Below are 26,199 nucleotides of genomic sequence, written 5' to 3'. Positions count from 1 at the left end.
CTGAAACCAGCTCCTGACGATTTCCTACCTGCAAGGTGAAGGTTACAGTCCCTCTTTTGAGCACCTGGAACGGGCCCTGGTAAACCGGCTGAAGAGGGGGACGGTGGCAATCTTTCCGAAGAAACACGAAATCACAGCTCCGCAATTCCGAAGGAACGTGAACTGCTGTGCATCCGTGACTAGAGGTGGGGACTGGAGCCAGAGAACCCACCCGTTCCCGGAGGGAGCCCAAGACTGACGTGACGGATGGCGGCAAGGCGGGAATGGAAGGGAGAATATCGCCCGGCACCCGCAGGGGCGAACCGTAGACGAGCTCGGCCGAAGATGTGCCCAGCTCAGCCCGCGGGGCCGTACGGATGCCGAGGAGGACCCAAGGCAGCTGGTCAGCCCAATCGTAGCCAGTCAGGCGAGCACAGAGGGACGCCTTCAGCTGCCGATGGAAACGTTCAACCATCCCGTTGGCTTGGGGATGATAGGCGGTGGTCTGCTGTAATCGAGCACCATAAAGCTGCGCCAGCGCGGCCCAGAGAGACGAGGTGAACTGGGCTCCCCGATCTGTAGTGATGATAGCCGGGACCCCGAAACGAGCCACCCAATGCAACGCCAGGGCCCGTGCACAGGAGGCCGCCGAGGTGTCCGACAACGGGAGCGCCTCCGGCCAACGAGTGAACCGATCAACCACCGTCAGTAGATGGGTGTAACCCCTAGAATAGGGCAATGGACCCACCAAATCCACATGGATGTGGAAAAAACGGGCGGGGGGAACCTCGAATGTCTGGTGCGGGGGCTGGACATGACGATGGACTTTGGAGGTCTGGCACGGAATGCAGGCGCGTGCCCAGGCTGCCACCTGCTTTCGCAGGCCATGCCAGACAAACCGGTCGGCCACCATGGCTGAACTCGCCCTGATGGACGGATGTGCCAGGCCATGAATGGCCTCAAAAACCTTACGCCGCAGAGCGGCAGGCACCACCGGGCGAGGGCGTGGGAGAGTAACGTCGCACCACAACTTGGTACCTGTGGGGCCACACGCCACCTGCTCTAAACGCAGTCCCGAGGTTGTGGAGGCGTACACCGCGGCAGTTCCTTCCAGGCGCTGAGCCTCCGCTAGCTCCTGGAAATCCACATGTTTACCAACCACGGCTACGGAGGGAATGGCCGGCCGGGACAGGGCATCAGCAACGGCATTCAGCCTACCCGCAATATGACGGACATCGGTCGTAAACTCCGAAATGAGGGTTAGGTGCCGCTGCTGGCGAGCCGACCACGGATCAGAAACCTTAGCAAAAGCGAATGTCAAAGGTTTGTGATCCGTGTAGGCCACGAAAGAACGGCCTTCTAAAAAGTAACGGAAGTGCCGGACTGCTAAATAAAGGGCCAGGAGCTCCCTATCGAACGCACTGTACTTGAGCTCCGCTCGAGAGAGCTGCCTGCTGAAAAACGCAAGAGGCTGCCATTCACCGTCAACCTGCTGCTCCAAAACCCCACCCACCGCCACGTCTGAGGCGTCCACCGTCAGAGCTGTGGGGGCGGAGGAGCGCGGGTGCACCAGCATGGTGGCATTGGCGAGGGCCTGTTTGACCGCAACAAAAGCCGTCTCCGCAGCTACGGACCATACCAACTCCGCGGGGCTCCCTGCGAGACATTGAAAAAGGGGACGCATAACCCGAGCTGCTGCAGGCACGAACCGATGATAAAAATTGACCATGCCCACAAATTCCTGCAAGCCCTTGATGGTAGTCGGGCGGGGGAAAGAGCGGACCGCGTCCACCTTAGCTGGTAAGGGAGTGGCACCGGCCGGAGTAACCCGGTGACCCAAAAAATCCACCGCGGACAGGCCGAATTGGCACTTGTCCGGATGGAGAATCAGGCCATGGTCTTGCAGCCTCTGGAACACCGTGCGGAGGTGGACCAAGTGCTCCTGGACCGAACGGCTGGCAATCAAAATATCGTCTAGATAAATAAAGACAAACGGCAACCCTCGACCCACCCGGTCCATCAGACGCTGGAATGCCTGAGCTGCATTTTTAAGGCCGAAAGGCATACGCAACCACTCAAACAGTCCGAACGGGGTGATGGTCGCTGTTTTCGGAATATCCGGCGGGTGGACCGGGATCTGATGGTATCCCCGCACCAAATCAATTTTTGAAAATATTGTCGCCCCCTCCAGGCTAGCTGAAAAGTCCTGAATGTGTGGAATCGGGTAGCGGTCCGGCCGTGTTGCCGCGTTGAGTCGACGGAAGTCACCACATGGTCTCCACCCCCCAGATGCTTTGGAAACCATGTGCAAGGGGGAGGCCCACGGACTACTCGAAGGCCGAATAATTCCCAACCTCTCCAAGTTTAGGAACTCCTCTCGCGCCCTGGCCAGCTTGTCGGGTGGGAGGCGCCGTGCCCGGGCAAAAACCGGCGGCCCTTCGGTTGGAATGAAATGGACGACCCCATGCTTCTCCGAAGGTGAATCAAAACGCTGGACGAGGAGCTGCGGGAAGTTGGCCAGGACCGCATCGAACTGACCGGGAGCCGTGGTAATGGACTGGATGACTAGGCTGGGTGGGGCGGCGCTTGCAGAAGCCTCTGGCCCAGTATCCCGAGGCCGTACATCAGCCGAGGGTTGTAGGCCCCTCCCTCGGACGTCTGCGACCAAGGAAAACGCCCATAGGAAATCTGCCCCCAATATGGCCTGGCCCACATCCGCAACGATGAATTCCCAACGGTAAGTCCTGGACTCGAAGGACAGGGACATGGTCCTTTTACCGTATGTACGGATGGTGCTACCATTCACTGCAATTAGGGGCGGGCCCTTTTCCCCCACTCGAACTTCACAGTCATAGGGGGGCACAATACTTACGACCGCTCCCGTATCCACTAGGAAAACGATCCCGGTACTCTGATCCGTAGCGTAGAGGCGGTGGTTACGGCCAACCGAGACTGCCTCTACAGTCGATCGGCCCAGGCGTTTCCCGGAAACGAACACGGGGATCTACAGCTTCGTGCCTCGCTGCCCCACCGCCGATGGAAAGAGCACCAGCCACGCCTATCCGGCTCTGTTGGTCGAGCCCGCTGCCAATGAACAGGCGCCGCCGCCCTCTCTTGGCGGGCCGGCTGCGCAATAGCGGCCGATGCGTCGCTCTCCCGGCCGCACCCCCGACTGCCGCTGGGCCTCGAGACCCGGTTAACGGAGCCGTCTCAGGCGTTGCGTTCCCTCACGAGCGTGTCTGCCTTCTCGGCGAACGCTACCGGGTCTTCAAAAGGGACGTCTGCCAACACCAACCTGACATCCCCAGGTAGCTTCTCCCGGAAGGCCGCTTCGAATATCATGCACGGCTGATGGTCGCCCGCCAAAGCCAGCATCTCGGACATCAGCTCCGACGGCAGCCGCTGCCCCAGGTCTGGCAAATGGAGGAGCTTCAGAGCCCGCTGGCTCTGGGCCCAGCCGAAGGTCCGCAGCAGGAGCTTCTTGAGCCCCACGTACTGGTTCGTTTGGGGTGGACTGGTCAGGTATCGGCTGACCCGCGCAGCCACCTCCGCCTGCAGACAGCTCACCACGTGGTGGTACTTCTCCTGGTCTTCCTCCACCTTTTTGAGATGGAACTGTGATTCTGCCTGCACAAACCACAGGTGCGGCTGATGGGCCCAGAACGGCGGTAGATGGATTTCGCCCGCGCTCGCTCCCGCCTGCGACATGCTGCTGCTTTCTTCCTACGTTCGAGGTCATCAATGTAGTGAGTCCAGACGAGTGGTATTATCTAAATCCTTTATTAGTATAAAACCCGTAACAAACGCGACAGACTTCTTTCTGGACAAACATTAACTTCACTCACTAATCTAATCTCTAATCTAATGTTTGGCGCCAAGCATTTAAATACCCCGCGCTTCCTCACCCCGTGACCGTAACCCAATCCGAGGGTTCTATTACCTGGCCAATCCCTATGTCCCTACAAGGAAACCTTTACAAGCGAGAGGTACATGCTAAAATTAAGGAGGATTACAAATTCATTTCAACACATGGAACTGTGTCGAAGTGAGATTAATCAAAGTAGGTCACATTAAACCAGATGAGTGAGTTTAGACAAAACAGCGAGCTTAAAAATGAAAATTGATTTTTCTTTTGTACAATGAGCATTTAATTACTCAGAAATAAATTCTTCAAGGGAAAAAAAAACAGCAACAAAACAATTTATTCCAACCCTCCCCCCCCCCCCCCCCACACACTGCTGATTTGCAAATGTGGTATTTCTTTCTCTAACACTTCACAAGCAGAATGAGAACTCTTTGGTTTAGATTTGTCATTAACTGGACTCACAAACCTGCTGCTGCAGAGGCTAGCACTTGAGCCTGGGTCAGTCTGAAGAAGGGTCTCGACCCGAAACGTCACCCATTCCTTCTCTCCCGAGATGCTGCCTGACCTGCTGAGTTACTCCAGCATTTTGTGAATAAATCGTGTTCATGGAGGTTCACTAGGAACTTGAACGTGCTGGACTGGAACTAAGTTGGGTGAACTAAGTGTCCCAGCTGTCTCTGAGCCAGCCCTTTATATCTGACTAGCAAAAAATCCTATAAGCATTTTAAGTGCACCGGTGATTTTTACCTCCTCTTCGGAAAGGTGAAGGGTGACTGAAGAATGAAGAGTGGAGCCTGTCGGCAGGATTAAGTTTGCAAATGGGACGGTTAAACAAAGGTTTGTTGAGAAGATTGCTGGCATACACACAAAATCCGACATCTTCCAAAAGTTATTACAGCTGATAAGAATATATGTCAACCAATGGCCCGGACTTGTGGGAACAAGTAGATACTTGTGAGCTTTTTACTCTCAGTATAAATATGCATAACATTACTTTACTGGCATTGTAGGAAATACAATGATGAAGACTTGAATTGAAAAGTTGAGATGTTGACATCAACAAATTGTGATGCATTGCCACAGTCTAAAAGGGATATTCGCCCATTTTATATAGAGTATATAAATTATTTAAAGAAAATATATTCTCCTCATTTTTATGCTTCCTTATTTCTCAAGTTTTTAAATGTGGCATTTGGATTTTCAACGGGCAAAGTAACAGTGGAGATTAAATTACAGGATTAGTAATTGAAAAACAGGGATTGGTTATCCAGAGACAGATTATCACACCCCAAGACATCAGCTGCGTTTAAATTCAGACAATTGTTAAATAATGTAGAATGGAAAGGTAAAATAGACAATAGACAAAAGACAACAGACAATACAATAGGTGCAGGAGTAGGCCATTCGGCCCTTCAAGCCAGCACCGCCATGCACCGTGATCGTGGCTGATCATAATAATAATAATAATACATTTTATTTATATAGCGCTTTTCATATACTCAAAGACGCTTTACAGAGATTTTGAGAACATAAATCAGTACAATCACAATCATCCACAATCAGTACCCCGCTCCTGCCTTCTCCCCATACCCCCTGACTCCGCTATCCTTAAGAGCTCTATCTAGCTCTCTCTTGAATGCATTCAGAGAATTGGCCTCCACTGCCTTCTAAGGCAAAGAATTCCACAGCTTCACAACTCTCTGAGTGAAAAAGTTTTTCCTCATCCCCGTTCTAAATGGCCTACCCCTTATTCTTAAACTGTGGTCCCTGGTTCGGGACTCCCCCAACATCGGGAACATGTTTCCTGCCTCTAGTGTGTCCAACCCCTTAATAATGTTATGTTTCAATAAGACCCCCTCTCATCCTTCTAAATTCCAGAGTATACAAGCCTAGTCGCTCCAGTCTATCAACATACGACAGGGTCACAGTTTAAGAATAAGGGGTGGGCCATTTAGAACTGAGATGAGGAAAAACTTTTTCAGTCAGAGAGTTGTGAATCTGTGGAATTCTTTGCCTTAGAAGGCAGTGGAGGCCAATTCTCTGAATGCATTCAAGAGGGAGCTAGATAGAGCTCTTAAGGATAGCGGAGTCAGGGGGTATGGGGAGAAGGCAGGAACGGGGTACTGATTGAGAATGATCAGCCATGATCACATTGAATGGCGGTGCTGGCTCGAAGGGCCGAATGGCCTCCTCCTGCACCTATTGTCTATTGTCTATAGTCCCGCCATTCCTGGAATTAACCTACGCTGCACTCCCTCAATAGCATAAATGTCCTTACTCAAATTTGGAGACCAAAACTGAACACAGTACTCCAGGTGTGATCTCACCCGGGCCTCAACTGCAGAAGGACCTCTTTGCTCCTATACTTAACTCAGCAATTGTGACAAAGGAAGTACTGGATTGACGAAGTAAAACTTTGATTTATTAAATGTTCCTTTGGGCAGCAAATCTGCAGTCCTTACTTGGTCTGGACTCTGGACACAGTAATGAAGCTAACTTTAAACTGCTGCCTGAAACGACTTGGCAACCACTTGGCTCAAAGAAAGTTAGTGACGAACCCTTCCTACTGATCCTGCTAGTGATGTGTGCATCCTAGCAACAATGCCAAAACAACGTTCAAACTGTTACCTCCACAGTCAGCACCAGAAATCCAGACCGTTTCACGTAAAGGGATACAAATCTTCGAATGCTGACATCTTGAAGCAAACACAGGGAGTGTTCAAATATTTCCATTGCATATCTACAAAAGGATAAAGATGAGATGATATTTCAAGTGTTGTCAAAACTCTGTAATATCCACTTGAGTTGGATGCCAAGCTTTTGGAAGAAAAAAATGTCAGATGTCATTGTGATTAATTGGATATACAATTATAGTTATATAGCAGGAATCTCCTCAATCTTCTTAGGAAGTTTGTTGAGCTTTCTCTGTGATTGCATTGATGTGCTAGGCCCAGGAATTTGAAGCTGTTAACTCTCTCCTCCACCATCCCATCGATGAAGCCAGTTTCACAGAACCTCGGTTTTCTCTTCCTGAAGTCAACAATCAGTTCCTTGGTCTTTCTAAAGTTAAGAGCAAGATTGTTGTTCTGGCACCATTCATAGAGTCATAGAGTGATATAGTGTGGAAACAGGCCCTTCGGTCCAACTTGCGCACACCGGCCGACATGTCCCGGCTACACTAGTCTCACCTGCCTGCCCTTGGTCCATATCCCTCCAAACCTTCCTATCCATGTACTTGTTTAACTGTTTCTTAAATGTTAGGATACTCCCAGCCTCAACTACCTTCTCAGTTGTTCCCTCTCCTCTCGCACCTCTCCCCTCTCACCTCGCCTCTCGCCCGGCCCCGGGGGAATAGGGGTGGGGAGGGGATGGGGTGGAGGCAGGGCTGGGGGAGTGGGGGTGAGGGGCAGGGGAGGGACAAGTGGGGGTGGGGTAGGGGGGATGGAGTGGGTCAGTGGGGGGAGGAGGGGGGATAAGGGGGATTGAGTGGGGGGGATTGAGGGTGCTACACCAATACAGGAGAGGCTTTTGGTCCAGGGCTCACGCAGTGACACCCTCTCCCCTTCCCTGTTCCTCCTCTATGAGGAATGGGCCCAACGGGTCCACTTGGTCTAGTATACAATAAAAACAAGAGGATAATCTAGGGAGAGGGTAGGATCAGCCAAGGATAAAGGAGGGAGTTGCTGCTTGGATTCAGAGGATGTAGGTGAAGTACCGAATGAGTACCAAATCTCTTCCCTTGGTACTCCACCCCCCTTGCAATCAAAGTTAACATTCCATTACTCTTCATACTTACAGTATCTGCCGTTTTAACTTTCCGCAATAGAAACATATAGGTTCCTCAGTAGCTCCTCATCATTTATGTAGTCTCAATCTGCCAGATCTTTCCCAATCATTTAACCCATCGTTAGCCTTTGAGCTGTTTTTCCGTCATCCTCGCAACTTGTTTTCCTTTCAGTCTTTTTGACTCGTTATTGGAGTCACTGATATAGTTTTCATATAGTTGTGGCTCTAGACATGAACCAAATGACCAATTTATCCAGTCTCCCTGTTTTCTGTAAATGAACCAATCCTGCATCTCTTTTCATATATATCACACGAATCGTCACCATGAATTCTTATGCAACATCCTTTATGTGCCCCAGTTTGTTTAAAGTGGGTTTGGGGAGCAGGATCTCAATGATTTAATATAGTTATACAACTTTTACTGGTGGATATTTGAAACCCAAATGGATCCAAATACGTAGACTAGTCTCCCTTTTGCTACCTGGCTCAAAGAACCATAAGAAAATTTGTAAAAAACATTATTTTTCATGAGGCCCTGTTGACTTTACTTCATTATACAGTGAAACCCAGATAATCCAGCAGTCTTGGACGATCGGTGTGCCTGACTGGCAGATTCCAGATTTATTGGATATTATTCCTATTAATACTCCAGCGCACTTTTAATTCACGTTTCTTTATACGTTGCGCAGTAGTATAATACATTTTCTGGAGAACCGGGTGAGTTTCAGGGACTGTGGGAACGGTGGGAACTTAGGGTATTTATAGGGATCGTGAGAAAGATGCCCCAGTGGTTTAAGGTGACTGTGGGAATGGGTCCACAGTGTGTTTAAAATGAATGTGGGAATATGGCTCAGTTGATATAGTGGGAATGGTTTGGGAACCAATCAGCCGGATGCTGAACCACTGGGACATCTGAACAATGACATTGTGGATTATTGGCATTTAAAACATAGAACAAAGAGCAGTACAGTGAACAAGAACAGGCCCTTCGGCCCGCAATGTCTGTGCCGAACATGATGCCGAGACCAACTCTTGTGTGCCAGCACATAATCCATATCAATACACAATAGACAATAGGTGCAGGAGGAGGCTATTCGGCCCTTCGAGCCAGCACTGCCATTCAATGTGATCATGGCTAATCATTCTCAATCAGTACCCCGTTTCTGCCTTCTCCCCATAACCCCCTGACTCCGCTATCCTTAAGAGCTCTATCTAGCTCTCTCTTGATTGCATTCGGACAATTGGCCTCCACTGCCTTCTGAGGCAAATTCCACAGATTTACAACTCTCTGACTGAAAAAGTTTTTCCTCATCTCAGTTCTAAATGGCCTACCCCTTATTCTTAAACTGTAGCCCCTTGTTCTGGACTCCCCCAACATTGGGAACATGTTTCCTGCCTCTAACGTGTCCAACCCCTTAATAATCTTATACGTTTCGATAAGATATCCCTCCATTCTATGCATATCCATGTGCCTATCCAAAAGTCTCAAATGCCACTATTGCATTTGCCTCAATCACCGCTCCCAGCTGTGCATTCCAGGCACTCATCACCCTCTGTAATAACTTGCCATGCCCATCTCCTTGAAGCTTTGCCCTTCTCACCTTAAAAGGTATGCCCTCTTGTCTTTCAGTTCTTTGCACTTCCCATCATTTTTATATACTTCTGTCAGGTCTCCCTGCAACCTCTGGTTTGCTACCTCTCTCTGTAGCTAATACCTCCTAATCCAGGCATTGTTCTGGTAAACCTCCTTTCCACCCTTTCCAAAGCTTCCACATCCTTCCGAATTAATGGGGCAACCAGAACTGAACATATATTCAAAATGCGGCCTAACCAAAATCCTATAAAGCTGCATCATGACTTCCTGACTCTTATATACAGTGCCCCGACCAATGTAGGTAATCATACCATATAGCTTCTTTACCACTCTATCTATATACTTGTGTTGCCACTTTCAGGGAGTTATGGACTTGGACCCCGACATCCTCTGTACATAATTTTATTATTACTTTTTAAATGTTCTATTTTTACTTTGTTAGTACCAGATTCTGGCATTTTCTCAATGACAGGATTAAGGGCCTGCCGCACTTTAGGCAATTTTAAGGCGACTGCCGGCCACTAGGCTGTCGCCGACAGTGCGCCGGGTGTCGCGGGCACGATCGTGAGGAGTCTTCCAAGAATCGTAGTGGATCTCGGCGCGTCGCTGAGAAATCATCCGGAGTGAAATTTCTCGGCGACAGCTTGCTTGTCGCCAGGTATCGTTGCTTATTGCGGGCGCTGTCGCCTGCTGTCCCCAGGTTTGCTAGGTTCTCTTAGATGCATTTAGAGGCACATTATATTCAAATAAGTAAAGTCATTTCAAAATACCATAAAATGCTTGTGTTTAAATAATTTACTGGGACATTTGGCAGGTAGATTGGAGGCGACAGTTTGACGGTCAGGTAAGCGTGGGAATTTTGCGATGTTTATGACCATCAGCCATTACATTTAAAGTGGGCTCCCAACCCAGATATGCAACCCAGAAACCAGATGTGCATCTCCCGTACATTTTCAAAGAATGCCCACACACTTTTCACAAAAATCCACTTAACCACTTTTTTATGTCACAACCATCTATGTATCTTCTGAGGATGGAGGTCATTACATTCAAGGGACGTCAGCTTTCAGCCCCAATAATAAGTTCTCCAATGATAATCAGTGGTTTAAGTTCATCCCTCTCTTTTGCTCTCTTATTTTCAATTATTGAGCTGTTTCTGGTGCTTTGTGAAATCATGTTATTCATATCATATCATATATCTACAGCCGGAAACAGGTCTTTTCGGCCCTCCAAGTCCGTGCCGCCCAGTGATCCCCGTACATTAACACTATCCTACACCCACTAGGGACAATTTTTACATTTACCCAGCCAATTAACCTACATACCTGTACGTCTTTGGAGTGTGGGAGGAAACCGAAGATCTCGGAGAAAACCCACGCAGGTCACGGGGAGAACGTACAATTTTGTCTCTGCAATTTTCTTATATCACTTTTCCTTATGTCCCTTTCCCTATTCTCCCAAAAGAAATGAGTCACTCAGATCCTGTCAATCCTCTTGGTATTTCATTGCTGTTAATTGTCGACAATTATTACTTTGCCAGAACTGAAAAAGAATCTGGTTTAGACATGTCATTTTTCTCAGCTACTTCCGAAAACGCCATGTGAGTACTTCACCTACTTGACTATGAAACATTCTCCAGTGTTTACAGTCTTACATTTCTGGCTTTCGATCAGGCTCTGGAAGTAAGAATGCATTTCCTAAGATTACTTCGGAAAAACAGACTGAAGGAGAATCTGCTGGTGACCTTCTACCGCTCCACCATCGAGAGCGTACTGGCATACTGCACCACTGTGTGGTATGCTGGCTGCTCGGCTGCAGACCAGAAGGCCCTCCGAAAGGTCATCAGGACAGCAGAGAAAATCATCGGCTGTCCACTGCCCTCTCTGAAGAACATCACCAGCTCGCGCTGTCTGAACAGGGTTAGAGTCATAATCAAGGACAGCACTCACCCGGGACACGAATTGTTTGTTCTCCTGCCCTCTGGGAGGCGCTATAGGAGCCTAAGGGCCAGGACAAATCGACTCAAGAACAGTTTCTTTCCCTGGGCAATAAGAAGAGTGAACGGAAGCACATGATTCGGCTACTATCATTTTCAAAAAAGAAACTTTCTTTTAAGAATTTTTCAGTGTTTAACCCACTCATTATTTATTAGGATTTTAAATCGGTTTTTATATGATACTGGCATTTGTTGTGTTGGTTCGTATGTCTGTGCAATTGTCTGCACTGTCGCACTGTTACCAGTTGTAGCATTTCTAATTTCGTTGTACCTTGTGTACAATGACAATAAAGGCATATTATTATTAAATCTTAGGAATGGGATGGGCTTTGGGGGATAAGTAGGAAGGGGATACTCTGTGGGAATTATAATTTCCCTATCACATCCGCTAAGGAATCAATGTTTACAACAGTTATTTTTTTCATTCTGCATATACACTCTTAGTTTCGTTTACTTTCGATTTAGAGATACAGTGCGGAAACAGGCCCTTCGGCCCACCGAGTCTGCACTGACCAGCGATCCCCGCGCATTAACACTACCCGACACACACGAGGGACAATTTTACATTGATTCCAAGCTAATTAACCTACAAATCTATACCTCTTTGGAGCGTGGAGGAAACCGAAGATCTCGGAGAAAACCCACGCAGGTCATGGGAAGAACGTTACAAACTCCGTACAATCAAGCACCCATAGTCAGGATCGAACCCGGGTCTCTGGCGCTGTAAGGCAGTAGTACTCATAATCTATCTTATTCTTTATTATCTGTCATGTACCCTTTGCGGGTTTCTAAAATGTTCTAATCTTCTGATTTACCATTAAGCTTCACAACATTTTATATCTTTTTTCAAAGTGATAAGATTTGTTAGCAAGCATAGATGTTCCCCATTTTTTGTTACAATAAATTTCTCAACTTCAGCACCCACTTGCCCTTCAGAATCATAATATATTGCGCGAAACCTTCTTCTCCCAGAAGGAAATCCTATCCATTCCTATCATTGTGGTATTTCACTGCTGCTAATTGAAGACAATTATTACTTTGCAAGAGCTAAAAAGAAGTCTGGTTCAGACATGTAATTTTACCGAGTTGCCTTCTAACAGTCCGTGGCTGAGAGTGATTTCACCTGCGGGATTATGAAACATTCTTTTTTGTTTACAATCTCACACTTATAGCTTTGGAATAAGCTCTGGAAATAGATCTTAGGCAAGGGATGAGCTTGTGGGATAAGTGTGTCTGTGATTATTTATGAATACTCAGCTATTTATTAGGCTTAATCCAGATGATTAAGATGCATGGTGACTTGGTCATTTGGGTTTATAACGACCGGCACTCCACGACTTACGTAATAGGCGACTTAGGTAAACTCACACTTACGTAAACAAGTCACAATATGGGGTCCTGTTTCCAGAATGGCCTGTGTTATTGCAGCCACGTTTATTGAATCGTTTCAGAGCAGTCTAAACGGAGTGATTCTTCTGGAATCGTTTCTCCCGTGAAAGGAGATTTTAAATTGCAACTGGGTGGAGAATCGGGCGAGTTCAGCCCAGCCCAGCCCAGCCCGGGCTTGCAACCCTGAGGGATTTACATGCTTTGCCGCGTTAGGTCAGGGCCCATCAGGTTTAGAGAGATGGTGTTGATGGCTTTGCCGTGATCCGAGGGTTTAATAAAAGTGAGAAACGCAAATTTAGCGGTGGGCGGATGGTGAGGGCTCCCTCGTTATAAAAGCGTTGCCTGGGCTCCCTGCTCTCCACTGTCATAGAAACATAGAAAATAGGTGCAGGAGTAGGCCATTCGGCCCTTCGAGCCTGCACCGCCATTCAATATGATCATGGCTGATCATTCAGCTCAGTAGCCTGTACCTGCCTTCTCTCCATACCCCCTGATCCCTTTAGCAAAAAGGGCCACATCTAACTCCCTCTTAAATATAGCCAATGAACTGGCCTCAACTACCTTCTGCGGCAGAGAATTCCACAGACTCACCACTCTCTGTGTGAAGAAATGTTTTCTCATCTCGGTCCTAAGAGACTTCCCCCTTATCCTTAAGCTGTGACCCCTGGTTCTGGACTCCCCCAACATCGGGAACAATCTTCCCGCATCTAGCCTCTCCAACCCCTTAAGAATTTTATATGTTTCTATAAGATCCCCCCTCAGTCTTCTAAATTCCAGCGAGTACAAGCCCAGTCTATCTAGTCTTTCCTCATATGTAAGTCCCGCCATCCCAGGGATCAATCTGGTGAACCTTCTCTGTACTCCTCTAAGGCAAGAACGTCTTTCCTCAGGTTAGGAGACCAAAACTGCACACAATACTCCAGGTGCGGTCTCACCAAGGCCCTGTCCAACTGCAGCAGAACCTCCCTGCTCCTAAACTCAAATCCTCTTGCTCTGAATGCCAACATACCATTCGCTTTCTTCACTGTCGGTGCGGCATTAGGAACGTACTGAGATCAGTGAACGAAGGAGGCAGTGGAGAGCAACTCCCCGCCGAGCCGTGGACATTGCCCACAATGTGCCCTTTTGACCAGCTGTTTCACCATCCGGTTGGCATGGCAGTTGTTGCGGCTCACATTGTAGCCCCTGGCCGACAGCATTTTTTTCAGGCCGCCACCACCGACAGGTTGCGCTTTGTCACAGTGGGGCTCCCTTCCCTCTCTCCAGCGGCTGCCTCTTCCTGTCGGCCATCGCTTTGTCCACTCTGTCACTCCCCCTCCACCGCTGCCCCTCCTCCTCCTCCTTCTCCCTCAGCGGAAAGATGTCAACAACCCTGGAGGAGAAGGAGAAGCTTACTCATGGAAGGCATAAGGTTGCGGTGTAGCAAGTTGCACTTTGGAAGATCGAATGTAAGGGAAAAGAGATTATTTAATGGCAAGACCCTTAGCGGCATTGATGGAAGAGGTATCTTGCTATTTCAAACTTCTCTCTCTCTCTCTCTCTCTCTCTCATCTCTCTCTCTCTCTCTCTCTCTCTCTCTCTTTCTCTCTCTCTCTCTCTCTCTCTCTCTCTCTCTCTCTCTCTCTCTCTCTCTCTCTCTCTCTCTCTCTCTCTCTCTCTCTCTCTCTCTCTCTCTCTCTCTCTCTCTCTCTCTCTCTCTCTCTCTCTCTCTCTCTCTCTCTCTCTCTCTCTCTCTCTTCTCTCTCTCTCTCTCCTCTCTCCTTCTCCTCTCCTCCTCTCTCTCTCTCTCTCTCTCCTCTCTCCTTCTCCTCTCCTCTCCTCTCTTCTCTCTTCTTCTCCTCTTCTTCTCTTCTCTCTATTCGGTTTCAATTTCTTCTTCTTTTTCCTCTGTAACGGTTGCTGTTCTAGTTCCGTGTTGCTCAGCTATTGAGCATGAGATTCAAACAAGTCAGTGATATCATAACGTCATCCTCATTAGTCTCAAGGTGAAGTGGATTACCAAGGGCCCCCTCCTTTCTCCATCACATCTCCTGTCGTCTCGTAAAAACCTCGGAAATTGATCTCATATGTCCTCCACGCCCTTCTCCTTGATGACTACAGATGCAAAGTACCATTTCTACACCTTGTCTACACCCTCTGACTCCAATCATAAATCCCCACTTTATCCGTGAGCAGTCCTACATTGTATTTTACAAATGCCATATTATGTCAGTGAAGGAAGTGTCAGTATCCCTCACCAATTTAATGTCTCTAAGAAGACTAACTATCCAAGAGTCCTTGGTCACAGCCACAGTCTGACGGAATATTTGTGGTATCGGTTCAGCAATCGTACCAGAGACTGAGTGACCACATGAGGATGTCACAGAAGGAACCACTTGTCACAGAAGGAACCACTTGGGCTTCAATGATTCCGAGTTGAGATTTGCAACTAACACCTTAATAAATTGCTTTTGTAATTTTCAATGTTGGCTCTTCGAATGTCTGAGGTTGACAAATGAACAAGAGGCACAAGAGTTGCAGCTGCTGAAATACGTGGCATAAAAAGGGGAGTTGCTGGAGGAACTCAATGGGTCGGGCAGCATCTGTGTGGAGGGAAATGAATAGTCAATGTTTAAGGTCGAGACCCTTCATTTCAAGAGTAGACAATAGACAGTAGGTGCAGGAGGAGGCCATTCGGCCCTTCGAGCCAGCACCCCCATTCACTGTGATCATGGCTGATCATCCACAATCAGCACCCCGTTCCTGCCTTCTCCCATATCCCTTGACTCCGGTATAATTAAGAGCTCTATCTACTCTCTCTTGAAAGCATCCAGGGAATTGACCTCCACTGCCTTCTCCACAATTTCACAACTCTCTGAGTGAAAAAGTTTTTCCTCATCTCCGTTCTAAATGGCCGACCCCTTACTCTTAAACAGTGGCCCCTGGTTCGGGACTCCCCAAACATGGGGAACATGTTTCCTACAGAGGAGAAGTAGACTGTATAAGGACTTGCGGGGGGTTGGGGGGAAGTTAACAAGTGAGAGGTGGATCCAGGTGACGAGGATTGGCAGATACGTCACGTGGGGGAGAGAAGGATGGAGAGAGAGACTGAGGCTGGGTGGTAGTGTGGGGAACAAATGGCGGCAGATCCTTGAATTTAATGGGAAAGGAAGGAATGGAATTGAATAGACAATAGACAATAGGTGCAGGAGGAGGCCATTCGGCCCTTCGTGCCAGCACCACCATTTAATGTGATCATGGCTGATCATTCTCAATCAGTACCCCGTTCCTGCCTTCTCCCCATACCCCCCGACTCAGCTATCCTTAAGAGCTCTATGTAGCTCTCTCTTGAATGCATTCAGAGAATTGGCCTCCACTGCCTTCTGAGGCAGAGAATTCCACAGATTCACAACTCTCTGACTGAAAAAGTTTTTCCTCATCTCTGTTCTAAATGGCCTACCCCTTATTCTTAAACTGTGGCCCCTTGTTCTGGACTCCCCCAACATTGGGAACATGTTTCCTGCCTTTAACGTGTCCAACCCCTTAATAATCTTATATGTTTCGATAAGATTCCCTCTCATCCTTCTAAATTCCAGTGTATACAAGCCTTTCAACATACAAGTCTTTCAACATATGACAGTCTCGCCATTCCGGGAATTAACCTAGTAAACCTATGCTGCACGCCCTCAATAGCAAGAATATCCTTCCTCAAATCTGGAGACCAAAACTGCACACAGTACTCTAGGTGCGGTCTCACTAGGGCCCTGTACAACTGCAGAAGGACCTCTTTGCTCCTATACTCAACTCCTCTTGTTATGAAGGCCAACATTCCATTGGCCAGCTTCACTGCCTGCTGTACCTGCATGCTTCCTTTCTCGCTCCTGCCATTAACTCTGGTTCTCTCACACACTCACCTTCCCATGAGGGATGGGGGGGGGGGGGTGAGCAGTAGGGGAGCAGGAATGGGAATGCAGTTGGAACAGTGTGTAAGTGTTTGGCTGATGGAGAAAATGGGGGAAGGGAGGAAAGAGACAGGGTGATTGTGGGCTGGGGGGGGGGGGGGGTATCGTGGGAAGAGGTGAGTGTGTGAGAGAACCAGAGTTAATGGCAGGAGCGAGAAAGGGGCAGAGAGGGGTTCAGATCTGCGGAGATTGGAGAATCCAACATTTGGGCCATTGTGTTGTAGACAACCCAGACAGAATATGAGGTGCATTTCCTCTAGTGTGCATTGGGCCTCATCCCGGCAGAGGAGGAGGTTGAGGACAGACTGGACGGTGTGGGGATTTTTTAGATTTAGATTTAGATTTTTTTTTTTTTAGATTTAGATACAGCGCAGAAACAGGCCCTTCGGCCCACCGAGTCCGCGCCGCCCAGCGATCCCCGCACATTAACACTATCCTACACCCACTAGGGACAATTGTTACATTTACCAAGCCAATTAACCTACATACCTGTACGTCTTTGGAGTGTGGGAGGAAACCGAAGATCTCGGAGAAAACCCACGCAGGTCACGGGGAGAACGTACAAACTCCGTACAGACGGCCCCCTTAGTCAGGATCGAACCTGAGTCTCCGGCGCTGCATTCGCTGTAAGGCAGCAACTCTACCGCTGCGCCACCGTGCCGCCCTTGGAAGGGCGATTAAAATAGCTGTAAACGGGGCGGTCCGGAGGGCCAAGGCAGACTGTGTGTGGATCCACCTCCTCTGTTACTCTTTGGTTTGCTCATCTTTCCCCATCCATCCCCCTCCCCGGGCACTTTCCTTTACAACCAACCAAGATGTAACACCTAGTATAAGGAAATAACTGCAGATGCTGGTACTAATCGATTTATTCACAAAATGCTGGAGTAACTCAGCAGGTCAGGCAGCATCTCGGGAGAGAAGGAATGGGTGACGTTTCGGGTCGAGACCGTTCTTCAGATGTAACACCTCTTCCCTCACCTCCATCCAGGGACCTAAGACGCCCTTCCCCTTGAGATAAAGACTCCTCCAATCTCATCGGTGCTCTCGATACGGCCTCTTCTACATCGGCGAGACCAAACCTCGAGTAGGTGACTGTTTTGCCGAGCATATGCTGTCTGTCCACTCTGGCCATTGTAGATCTCCAGCAGTTGTTTTAATTCCCTTACCCATTCTCACACCCACCCCGTTTAACCTTGGCCTCGTCCACTGCCAGGGGGAGATTAAACACAAACTAAAAGAACAGCACCTCCAGTTCTGCCTGGATCGTCTGCAACCCAACGGTATAAACATTGAATTCTCTCAATTGTAGATAACCTGTGCCCAATCTATCCCATGCTCTCTCCTCCTTTCTACCCATGTCCTCTCACACACACACACTTCCTTTTTCTTACAATACTCCTCCCCCCAGCCCCCTTTCACCCTGTTTCTTTCCCCTTGCCCCTCACTTATCCCATCACTCCATTATCCACATACTCCTCCCACTGGATCTCCTTAGATTCCTGTTCCTCAATCCTTTCTTCCCCTCTGCTGTCCCATCCGCCACCACCCCTCATTCAGTTCCATCCTTCGCCTTCCTTTCCTCTGAGATTCCAAAACCTGCAGTTTCTCGCCTCCCAGTCTCTTGCCGCCTCAGCCCTTCCCTCCCCCACTCGAGTGTTATCTGCTGATGAACTCCTCCTCACTCGTCTACATTTATTGCTTGCCAGTCACGGCTCCTCCCCTCGTACCCACCTCCTCACGCCGGCTATTTCCACTCTACGCTGTGAGTCCAGGTGGAAGGGTGTCAACCCGGAGCCTTGATAGATCAAGTCAAGTCAAGTTTATTTGTCACATACACGCACACGATGTGCAGTGAAATGAAAGTGGCAATGCCTGCGGATTGTGCACAAAAAAGAATTACAGTTACAGCATATCAATAAAGTTAATAAGTTAATATAGAGAAGACAAAATTTAGTCCCTGGAGTTATAAAAGTTAACAGTCCTGATGGCCTCATAGAGTCATAGAGTCCTACAGCACAGAAAGAGGCCCTTCGGCCCATCGTGTCCGTGCCGCCCGTTACCAAACACAGTCTAATTTTAATCCCATTTTCCCGCATTTGGACCGTAGCCCTGAATGTTGTAGCATTTCAAGTGCCCATCCAAATGCCTCTTAAACGTTGTGAGTGTTCCCGCCTCCACCACCACCCCAGGCAGTGAGTTCCAGACTCCAACCACCCTCTGGGTGAAAAAGTTATTTCTCACATCCCCCCGAAACCTCCCTCCCCTTACCCTGTATCTATGTCCCCTCGTTGTTGAACCTTCCACCAGTGGAAGAAGTTCCCCGCCATCTACCTTATCTATGCCCCTCATGATCTTGTACAACTCGATCATGTCCCCTCTCAGCCTTCTCTGCTCCAGGGAAAACAACCCCAGTCTGCTCAGTCTTTCCTCATAGCCGAGGCCCTTCATCCCTGGCAGCATCCTGGTGAATCTCCTCTGCACCCTCTCCAAAGCTATCACATCCTTTCTATAATGTGGTGACAAGAACTGTACACAATACTCCAGCTGTGGCCTCACCAGTGTTCTGTACAATTCCATCATTACCACCCTACTTTTATATTCGATGCCCCGGCTAATGAAGGCCAGTAACCCATATGCCTTTTTGACCACCCTGTCCACCTGTCCTGCTGCCTTCAAGGACTTGTGTACCTGTACTCCAAGGTCCCTCTGTATCCCTGTCTTCCCTAGGGTCCTTCCATTCATGGTGTACTCCCTCTCCAAGTTATTCCTGCCAAAGTGCATCACCTCGCACTTTTCAGGATTAAATTCCATCTGTCACTGCTCCGCCCATCTGACCATCTCATCTATATCTTCCTGCAGCTTGCAGATCCCTTCCTCGCTATTTACCACCCCCCCTAACTGTGGGAAGAAACTCCGTCTCATCCTCTCCGTTTTCACAGCGTGACAGCGGAGGCGCTTGCCTGACCGTAGCATCTGGAACAGTCCGTTACTGGGGTGGCAGGGGTCCCTCATAATCTTACTTGCTCTGGATCTGCACCTCCTGATGTATAGGTCCTGCAGGGGGATGAGTGTAGTTCCCATGGTGCGTTCTGCCGAACGCACTACTCTCTGCAGGGCCATCCTGTCCTGGGCAGAGCTGTTCCCAAACCAGACTGTAATGTTGCCGGACAGGATGCTCTCTACAGTCCCAGAGTAGAAGCAATGAAGGATCCCCAGAGACACTCAAAGAGAGACCTCTCACATCATCCTCCTGGGCGGTGACTCCTTGCCGAAGTCTGGTATCACCCGTTTCCTTCCCCAGATGCTGCCCCCGACCCACTGATTTACTCCGGCAGCTCTTGTTCAACTCTATTACCATTGAACAACTCCAGTTTTGCATGTAGTGGGCTTGTTTGATTTTCTTTCCTTTCGGCACTGGTATCCAAGGTACCAAATTGGTCTCGTCAGAGGTATTCCAGCTATTTCTCCAGCTGAGTGGCTCTCCGTTTTCATGATGTGTGGTGACCAGCTCCCCACTGAGTGGATTAACTCTGCATTCTCTTCGTGTCACCGTGGATAAACTAATTTTAAGGATGGATGGGCACGCTCCAGTCGGACCCACAGGAGTTTCCTTGGCAATCCTGGAGTGTCGCCAGACGTGTTTTCAGCAAACCCCACACTGGGACCAGCTTCGGAGGTGCAGCCCAAGCCCATGAATGTACCAAAAGGGGATTGTTCGCTATATGTTATTTTCAGAATGCAGTTGCTGTTATTGCAAGTATCAGGATATTTTTCAAGATTGGGCATTGAGCCCAAGGCCAGTACTCATTGCTCGTCTCTATTTACCCTGCCTTGTGAAAGTGATGGTCATCTACTTTCCTGATCTGAATCTGAATCTGAATTGTCATTCAAAATGAATTGAACGAAAATCATTTCCCACGCCGCCACAACAGTACAGAGTAAAAGACACAAGACACACAATTTTAACACAAACATCCATCACAGTGACTCCCCCTTCACTGTGATGGAAGGCAAAAAAAAAATTCTTCTCTCTTCCCCCATGCTTCTCCCACGGACAGATAGTTCGACTTCTGCCGAGGCGACCGAGGATCCCGACTCGCGCAGGAGATGGAAGGTCCCGCGGCCGAGCTGTGCCGGGCGATGGAGGCCCCGCGGCCGAGCCGTGCTGGGCGATGGAGGCCCCGTGGCCGAGCCGTGCCGGGCGATGGAGGCCCCGCGGCCGAGCCGTGCCGGGCGATGGAGGCCCCGCGGCCGAGCCGTGCCGGGCGATGGAGGGTCCCGCGGCCGAGCCGTGCCGGGCGATGGAGGCCCCGCGGCCGAGCCGTGCCGGGCGATGGAGGGTCCCGCGGCCGAGCCGCTCCTCGAGGAAGAGATTTTTTTTAAAGAAAGGTTTCCCCCCCCACCCCACCACCCGCCACATATACTCAGCTAAAAATAAACTACTACACACATCTAACACTAACACTAACACATAGACAAAAAAAGAAAAAGGACAAACAGACTGCCGGCAAGCCGCAGCCGCATGGCGGTGCAGCCATCTTGGAATTGCTATCCTCCTGATAATAATGGACAATAGGTGCAGGAGTAGGCCATTCGGCCCTTCGAGCCAGCACCGCCATTCACCGTGATCATGGCTGATCATTCTCAATCAGTACCCCGTTCCTGCCCTCTCCCCATATCCCCTGACTCCGCTATCATTAAGAGATCAACCTAACTCTCTCTCTTGAAAGCATCCAGAGAATTGGCCTCCGCTGCCTTCTGAGGCAGAGAATTCCACAGCTTCACAACTCTCGGAGTGTAAACGTTTTTCCTCATCTCCGTTCTAAATGGCCTAACCCTTATTTTTAAACTGTGGCCCCTGGTGCGGGCTCCCCCAACATCGGGAACATGTTTCCTGCCTCTAGCCTGTCCAGTCCCTTAATAATCTTATATGTTTCAATAAGATCCCCCACTTCTTTCACCAAAATTCATTATATGTAGGTACGCTATTGCGAGAGTTTATTATATTTCCAAGTCAGGTTGGTGTGTGATCTGGAGATGATGGTCTTGCAGCGTGCAGCGCAGGTTTACTAGGTTAATTCCCGGAATGGCGGGACTGTCATATGTTGAGACTGGAGCGACTAGGCTTGTATACACTGGAATTTAGAAGGATGAGAGGGGATCTTATCGAAACGTATAAGATTATTAAGGGGTTGGACACGTTAGAGGCAGGAAACATGTTCCCAATGTTGGGGGAGTCCAGAACAAGGGGCCACAGTTTAAGAATAAGGGGTAGGCCATTTAGAACGGAGATGAGGAAAAACTTTTTCAGTCAGAGAGTGGTGAATCTGTGGAATTCTCTGCCTCAGAAGGCAGTGGAGGTCAATTCTCTGAATGCATTCAAGAGAGAGCTAGATAGAGCTCTTAAGGATAGCGGAGTCAGGGGGTATGGGGAGAAGGCAGGAACGGGGTACTGATTGAGAATGATGAGCCATGATCACATTGAATGGCGGTGCTGGCTCGAAGGGCCGAATGGCCTACTCCTGCACCTATTGTCTATTGTCTATTGGACTTGTTAACCAGGCCTCTTTAACAGTAGAGCTGGCAGCAGCTTTCAGAATGGCCTGTGCAAGTAATTACAGCGTTTTGAAGATGACATATACTGCAGCTATGATTCTGTAGTGGTGATGGAGACAATGAATGTTTCGGTGAATGCATAATTGTGCAGATTAAACAGGAAGGTATTGAATTCCTGACGCTGCCTGAACTGTGCATATCCAGATGAGTGGAGAATATTCCATCACACTCAATCATAGGCAATTGATGCAATAATCCAGCAGATTCTTAAAAACAAAGGAGAGTGTACGGGTGAGATGATTTTGGGTGAACCAGATGTTTGAGCAATGTATTCTGGTGATTGATATGTGCATTAATAATGGCTTGTATAATTAATATGGATTTTTTTTCCAGGATGATGTGCTGTGTTTATTTACCACTCTGATACCTTCTGTTATGACAATATTTCCAACCACAGCATTGTTTTAACAGGGAAATGTTTCAACAGTCTTTGTTTCTGCCTACAGGAAGTATGGGTCTTTATACGGGCTGGAAGTAGTTGCTGATTCTGTCTGCTTTGTTTTTGTTAACGTAGAAACCTCTCTGAGGAAGGGGAGATGGACAAAGTCACAGCAGCAATGGTCCTGACTAGCCTGTCCACCAGCCCGCTGGTCTGCAGCCCTCCCCCCGCGGTGCGTGTGGCGGGTAAGCCATTGAAGTCACATGTTATCAGTATGTCTAATGTAGAATCTATATCGTAAAACTCTCGTTTGTTTGTTTGTTTGTTTGTTCCTGAACTACAGCCATGAGAATGATCAGCCATGATCACATTGAATGGCGGTGCAGGCTCGAAGGGCCGAATGGCCTACTCCTGCACCTATTGTCTATTCTCTACAGCCAAAACGGTACACGTTAGCGCGACAATTTTAGGCCCACCTTACTCACCGCCGTCCCTTTGGTGCTAATGGAAGAAGTTTCATTGAAATCGGTGTTATATTTTTAAAGTTATCCACATTTTGAGGTTTAAATCGATTTCCTAGGGAGGGATGGGGGGAGGGGGATGGATAATGGGAGTTGAGGGGGATGGAGTGGGGGGGGGAGGGAAGGGGAGGAGGTGAAGGGGGAGGGAAAGGAGAGAGAGGGGGAGGGGGAGGAGAGGAGGGAGGGTGTGTGGGGGGGGAGAGGGATGGAGGAGAGGGTGCCGCACTAATGCAGGAGAGGTTTGGGCCCTACGGGTCCACTTAGACTAGTTGTTCATACAATTTGTTTCAGTAAAGCCAAATTCAATTTGCGACTTCTAACTTAATTTTTGAAGTGACAGCTTTTATGTTGCACATGATGCTCGAGGGGATCATGAGTTAATTTTGTGGGCAGCTCTTCCTGAGTGGTGGTGCCTCACATGACGGTTCTGAGGACTGCAGGATTAGGCACGGATGCCAAGGGCGTGCCGAGCTTTCCATTTTCCAGTGGTTAAATTGAATGAACTGGAAATAAAATAATAATATAATATGTTCCTTTATTTGTCCCACACCGGGGAAATTTGCAGTGTTACAGCAGCAAAGTGGATAGCAAGAGACATTCATTATAAATAAAAGTAAAGATAAGGATAATTGTCATCATTTACTGTGTTTTGTTTTTTTTACTGTTACTGTTAACTGGTCTGTTGACTGGTCTGCTGGGAGCAGTGCTGGTTGTGCAGTCTCACAGCAGCAGGAAGGAAGGACCTCCGATATCTCTCCTTCACGCACTTGGGGTGAAGGAGTCTGTCACTGAAGGAGCTGCTCAGTGCAGTGACAGTGTCCTGCATGGGATGGGAGTCGTTGTCCAGCAGCGATGTTATCTTTGCCATCATCCTCCTCTCTCCCACCGCCTGCACTGAGTCGAGGGGGCAACCCAGGACAGAGCTGGCCTTCCTGACCAGCTTGACGAGTCTCTTCCCTTCCGCCGCTGAGATGCTGCTGCTCCAGCAGACCACTCCATAGAAAATGGCTGATGCCGCCACCGTGTTTGTAGAAGGTCCTTAGGAGGTGCCCCCTGCACTGTGGCACATCGATGACCATCTGTCGCCCGGGCATCTGGACGATTAGAGAGAAGCGACTTGGATTAAATATAAAGAGGAGACGCAGGGAACTGCAGATATGTCAGAATCTTGAGTAACGTCGGCACTTTACGTTTTGCTGAGTCAGACGAAGGGTCCCGACGGAATCGTGACCTGTCCATTCGCTCCACAGATGCTGCCTGACCAGCTCAGTTACTCCAGCACTTTGTGTTTATATATAGAAGTCCACAACCTCCAGTTGTCCCAAAGCAGTTTGCACCTATTGAAAGTATTTTTAAAGTGTACTCACTTTGGTAAGAAACACCATTTGTCCATAGAACTTTGCCGCTGGACAAAAGGCCCGATGAGACGAACTGGGGAGGGGAGGGCTTACCTCCGTGCCTTCGTGGTTGGCTGCGGGAGGCATCCCCTGGGGAGTGAGGGCTAGAGAGGGTTGGGCATGGAGAGGGACAAAGGTTCGTGAGACGACCGGAATAGAGGCGATGGCTGCCATGAATCTTCGTGGCCAGGTGCAGCTGGGACTGTAAAATGGCGACAAAATGGCACCTCTTGCATAGGGACTCGGTGGGCTGTTCTGTGCATATTGTACTGACCGGGGGATTGTGCTGGGAAAAAAAAACTGCAGATGCTGGTTTAAATCGAAGGTAGACACAAAATGCTGGAGTAAAACTCAGCGGGTCAGGCAGCATCTCTGGAGAGAAGGAATGGGTGACGTTTCGGGTCGGGACCCTTCTTGAGACTGATGTCAGGGGAGATAGGATGTAGTCGGAGACAAGAAGACTAGTGGGGGAACTGAGAAGGGGGGAAGGGATAGAGAAGGAAAGCAGGGACTATGAAGTTAGCGAAGGGGGATTGTGCTTATGTACGGGGATAGACTTGCTGAGCTGTCAGCAAAAATGTATTTCACTGCACCTGGTACACGTGACAGTAAAGAAACCATTGAACCACACAGCGGTAGCAGAACTGTACGGCAGCTCTGAATGCAGCAATGGGATAAGGCAGGATGAATAAATAATCAATAAGCACATTAAAAAATATAAAATAAGAAAGTTGAATCAGAGCATCTCAATTGAATATTTGGTCAGAGGCACTGAAAAATTAAAGTAAAGTCCTGTTGACATCCAAATACAACATTTTTTTACGATCCAAGAGAAAATGATGTCATGATAGCGCACGGTAGCGCAGCGGTAGAGTTGCTGCTTTACAGCGAATGCAGCGCCGGAGACTCAGGTTCGATCCTGACTACGGGTGCTGCACTGTAAGGAGTTTGTACGTTCTCCCCGTGACCTGCGTGGGTTTTCTCCGAGATCTTCGGTTTCCTCCCACACTCCAAAGACGTACAGGTGTGTAGGTTAATTGGCTGGGTAAATGTAAAAATTGTCCCTAGTGGGTGTAGGATAGTGTTAATGTACGGGGATCGCTGGGCGGCACGGACTTGTTGGGCCGAAAAGGCCTGTTTCCGGCTGTATATATATGATATGATATGATATGATGATATGATATGATACTGTCATGAGACACAGTATAAAAGAGGGCCACTAAACAGGAGCATGCTGGCCACAGAACTATCATATAAAGCATTTATGAATGGTGCTCACATAAATTCAGGTTCTTTCTCTCTCAAGTGTAATTTTTCTATTGTTCTATTAGATACATACTGATTATGTGTCATTTTCATGCACTTATAGTACACTCAAGGAAACAGGAAAAAATCTCATTCCCAACACTGTTAAATGGCTCATACTTATTTTCTTATTCAGAATATTTGAGTAAACCTAAACTGCATTTCTACCATTCTGTCTGACTAATCTCAGGGGGAACCTGATGAACGGTAGCTGGTTCTCTACTGATTAATGAGGCAATAGACAATAGACAATAGGTGCAGGAGGAGGCCATTCGGCCCTTCGAGCCAGCACCGCCATTCAATGTGATCATGGCTGATCATTCTCAATCAGTACCCCGTTCCTGCCTTCTCCCCATACCCCCTGACTCCGCTATCCTTAAGAGCTCTATCTAGCTCTCTCTTGAATGCATTCAGAGAATTGGCCTCCACTG

The 26,199-nt window shown here is 48.6% G+C and overlaps 1 protein-coding gene across 1 annotated transcript in view; it reads left to right on the top strand.

Moving 5' to 3' along the window:
- The window catches only part of znf704 (zinc finger protein 704), a 161,405-nt gene that overhangs the window by 102,122 nt on the left and 33,084 nt on the right, over positions 1-26,199 (top strand). The window contains exon 3 of the mRNA XM_078398206.1: positions 22,681-22,790. Within this exon, the coding sequence (XP_078254332.1) occupies positions 22,681-22,790 (110 nt within the window). The remainder of the gene's footprint in view (positions 1-22,680; positions 22,791-26,199) is intronic.

Source organism: Rhinoraja longicauda, chromosome 4 (assembly GCF_053455715.1).
Source record: "Rhinoraja longicauda isolate Sanriku21f chromosome 4, sRhiLon1.1, whole genome shotgun sequence".
In the NCBI taxonomy this organism is placed as follows: Eukaryota; Metazoa; Chordata; class Chondrichthyes; order Rajiformes; family Arhynchobatidae; genus Rhinoraja; species Rhinoraja longicauda.
Note: the sequence above shows the minus strand (reverse complement) of the source record. Positions and strands in the feature narration are given on the sequence as shown.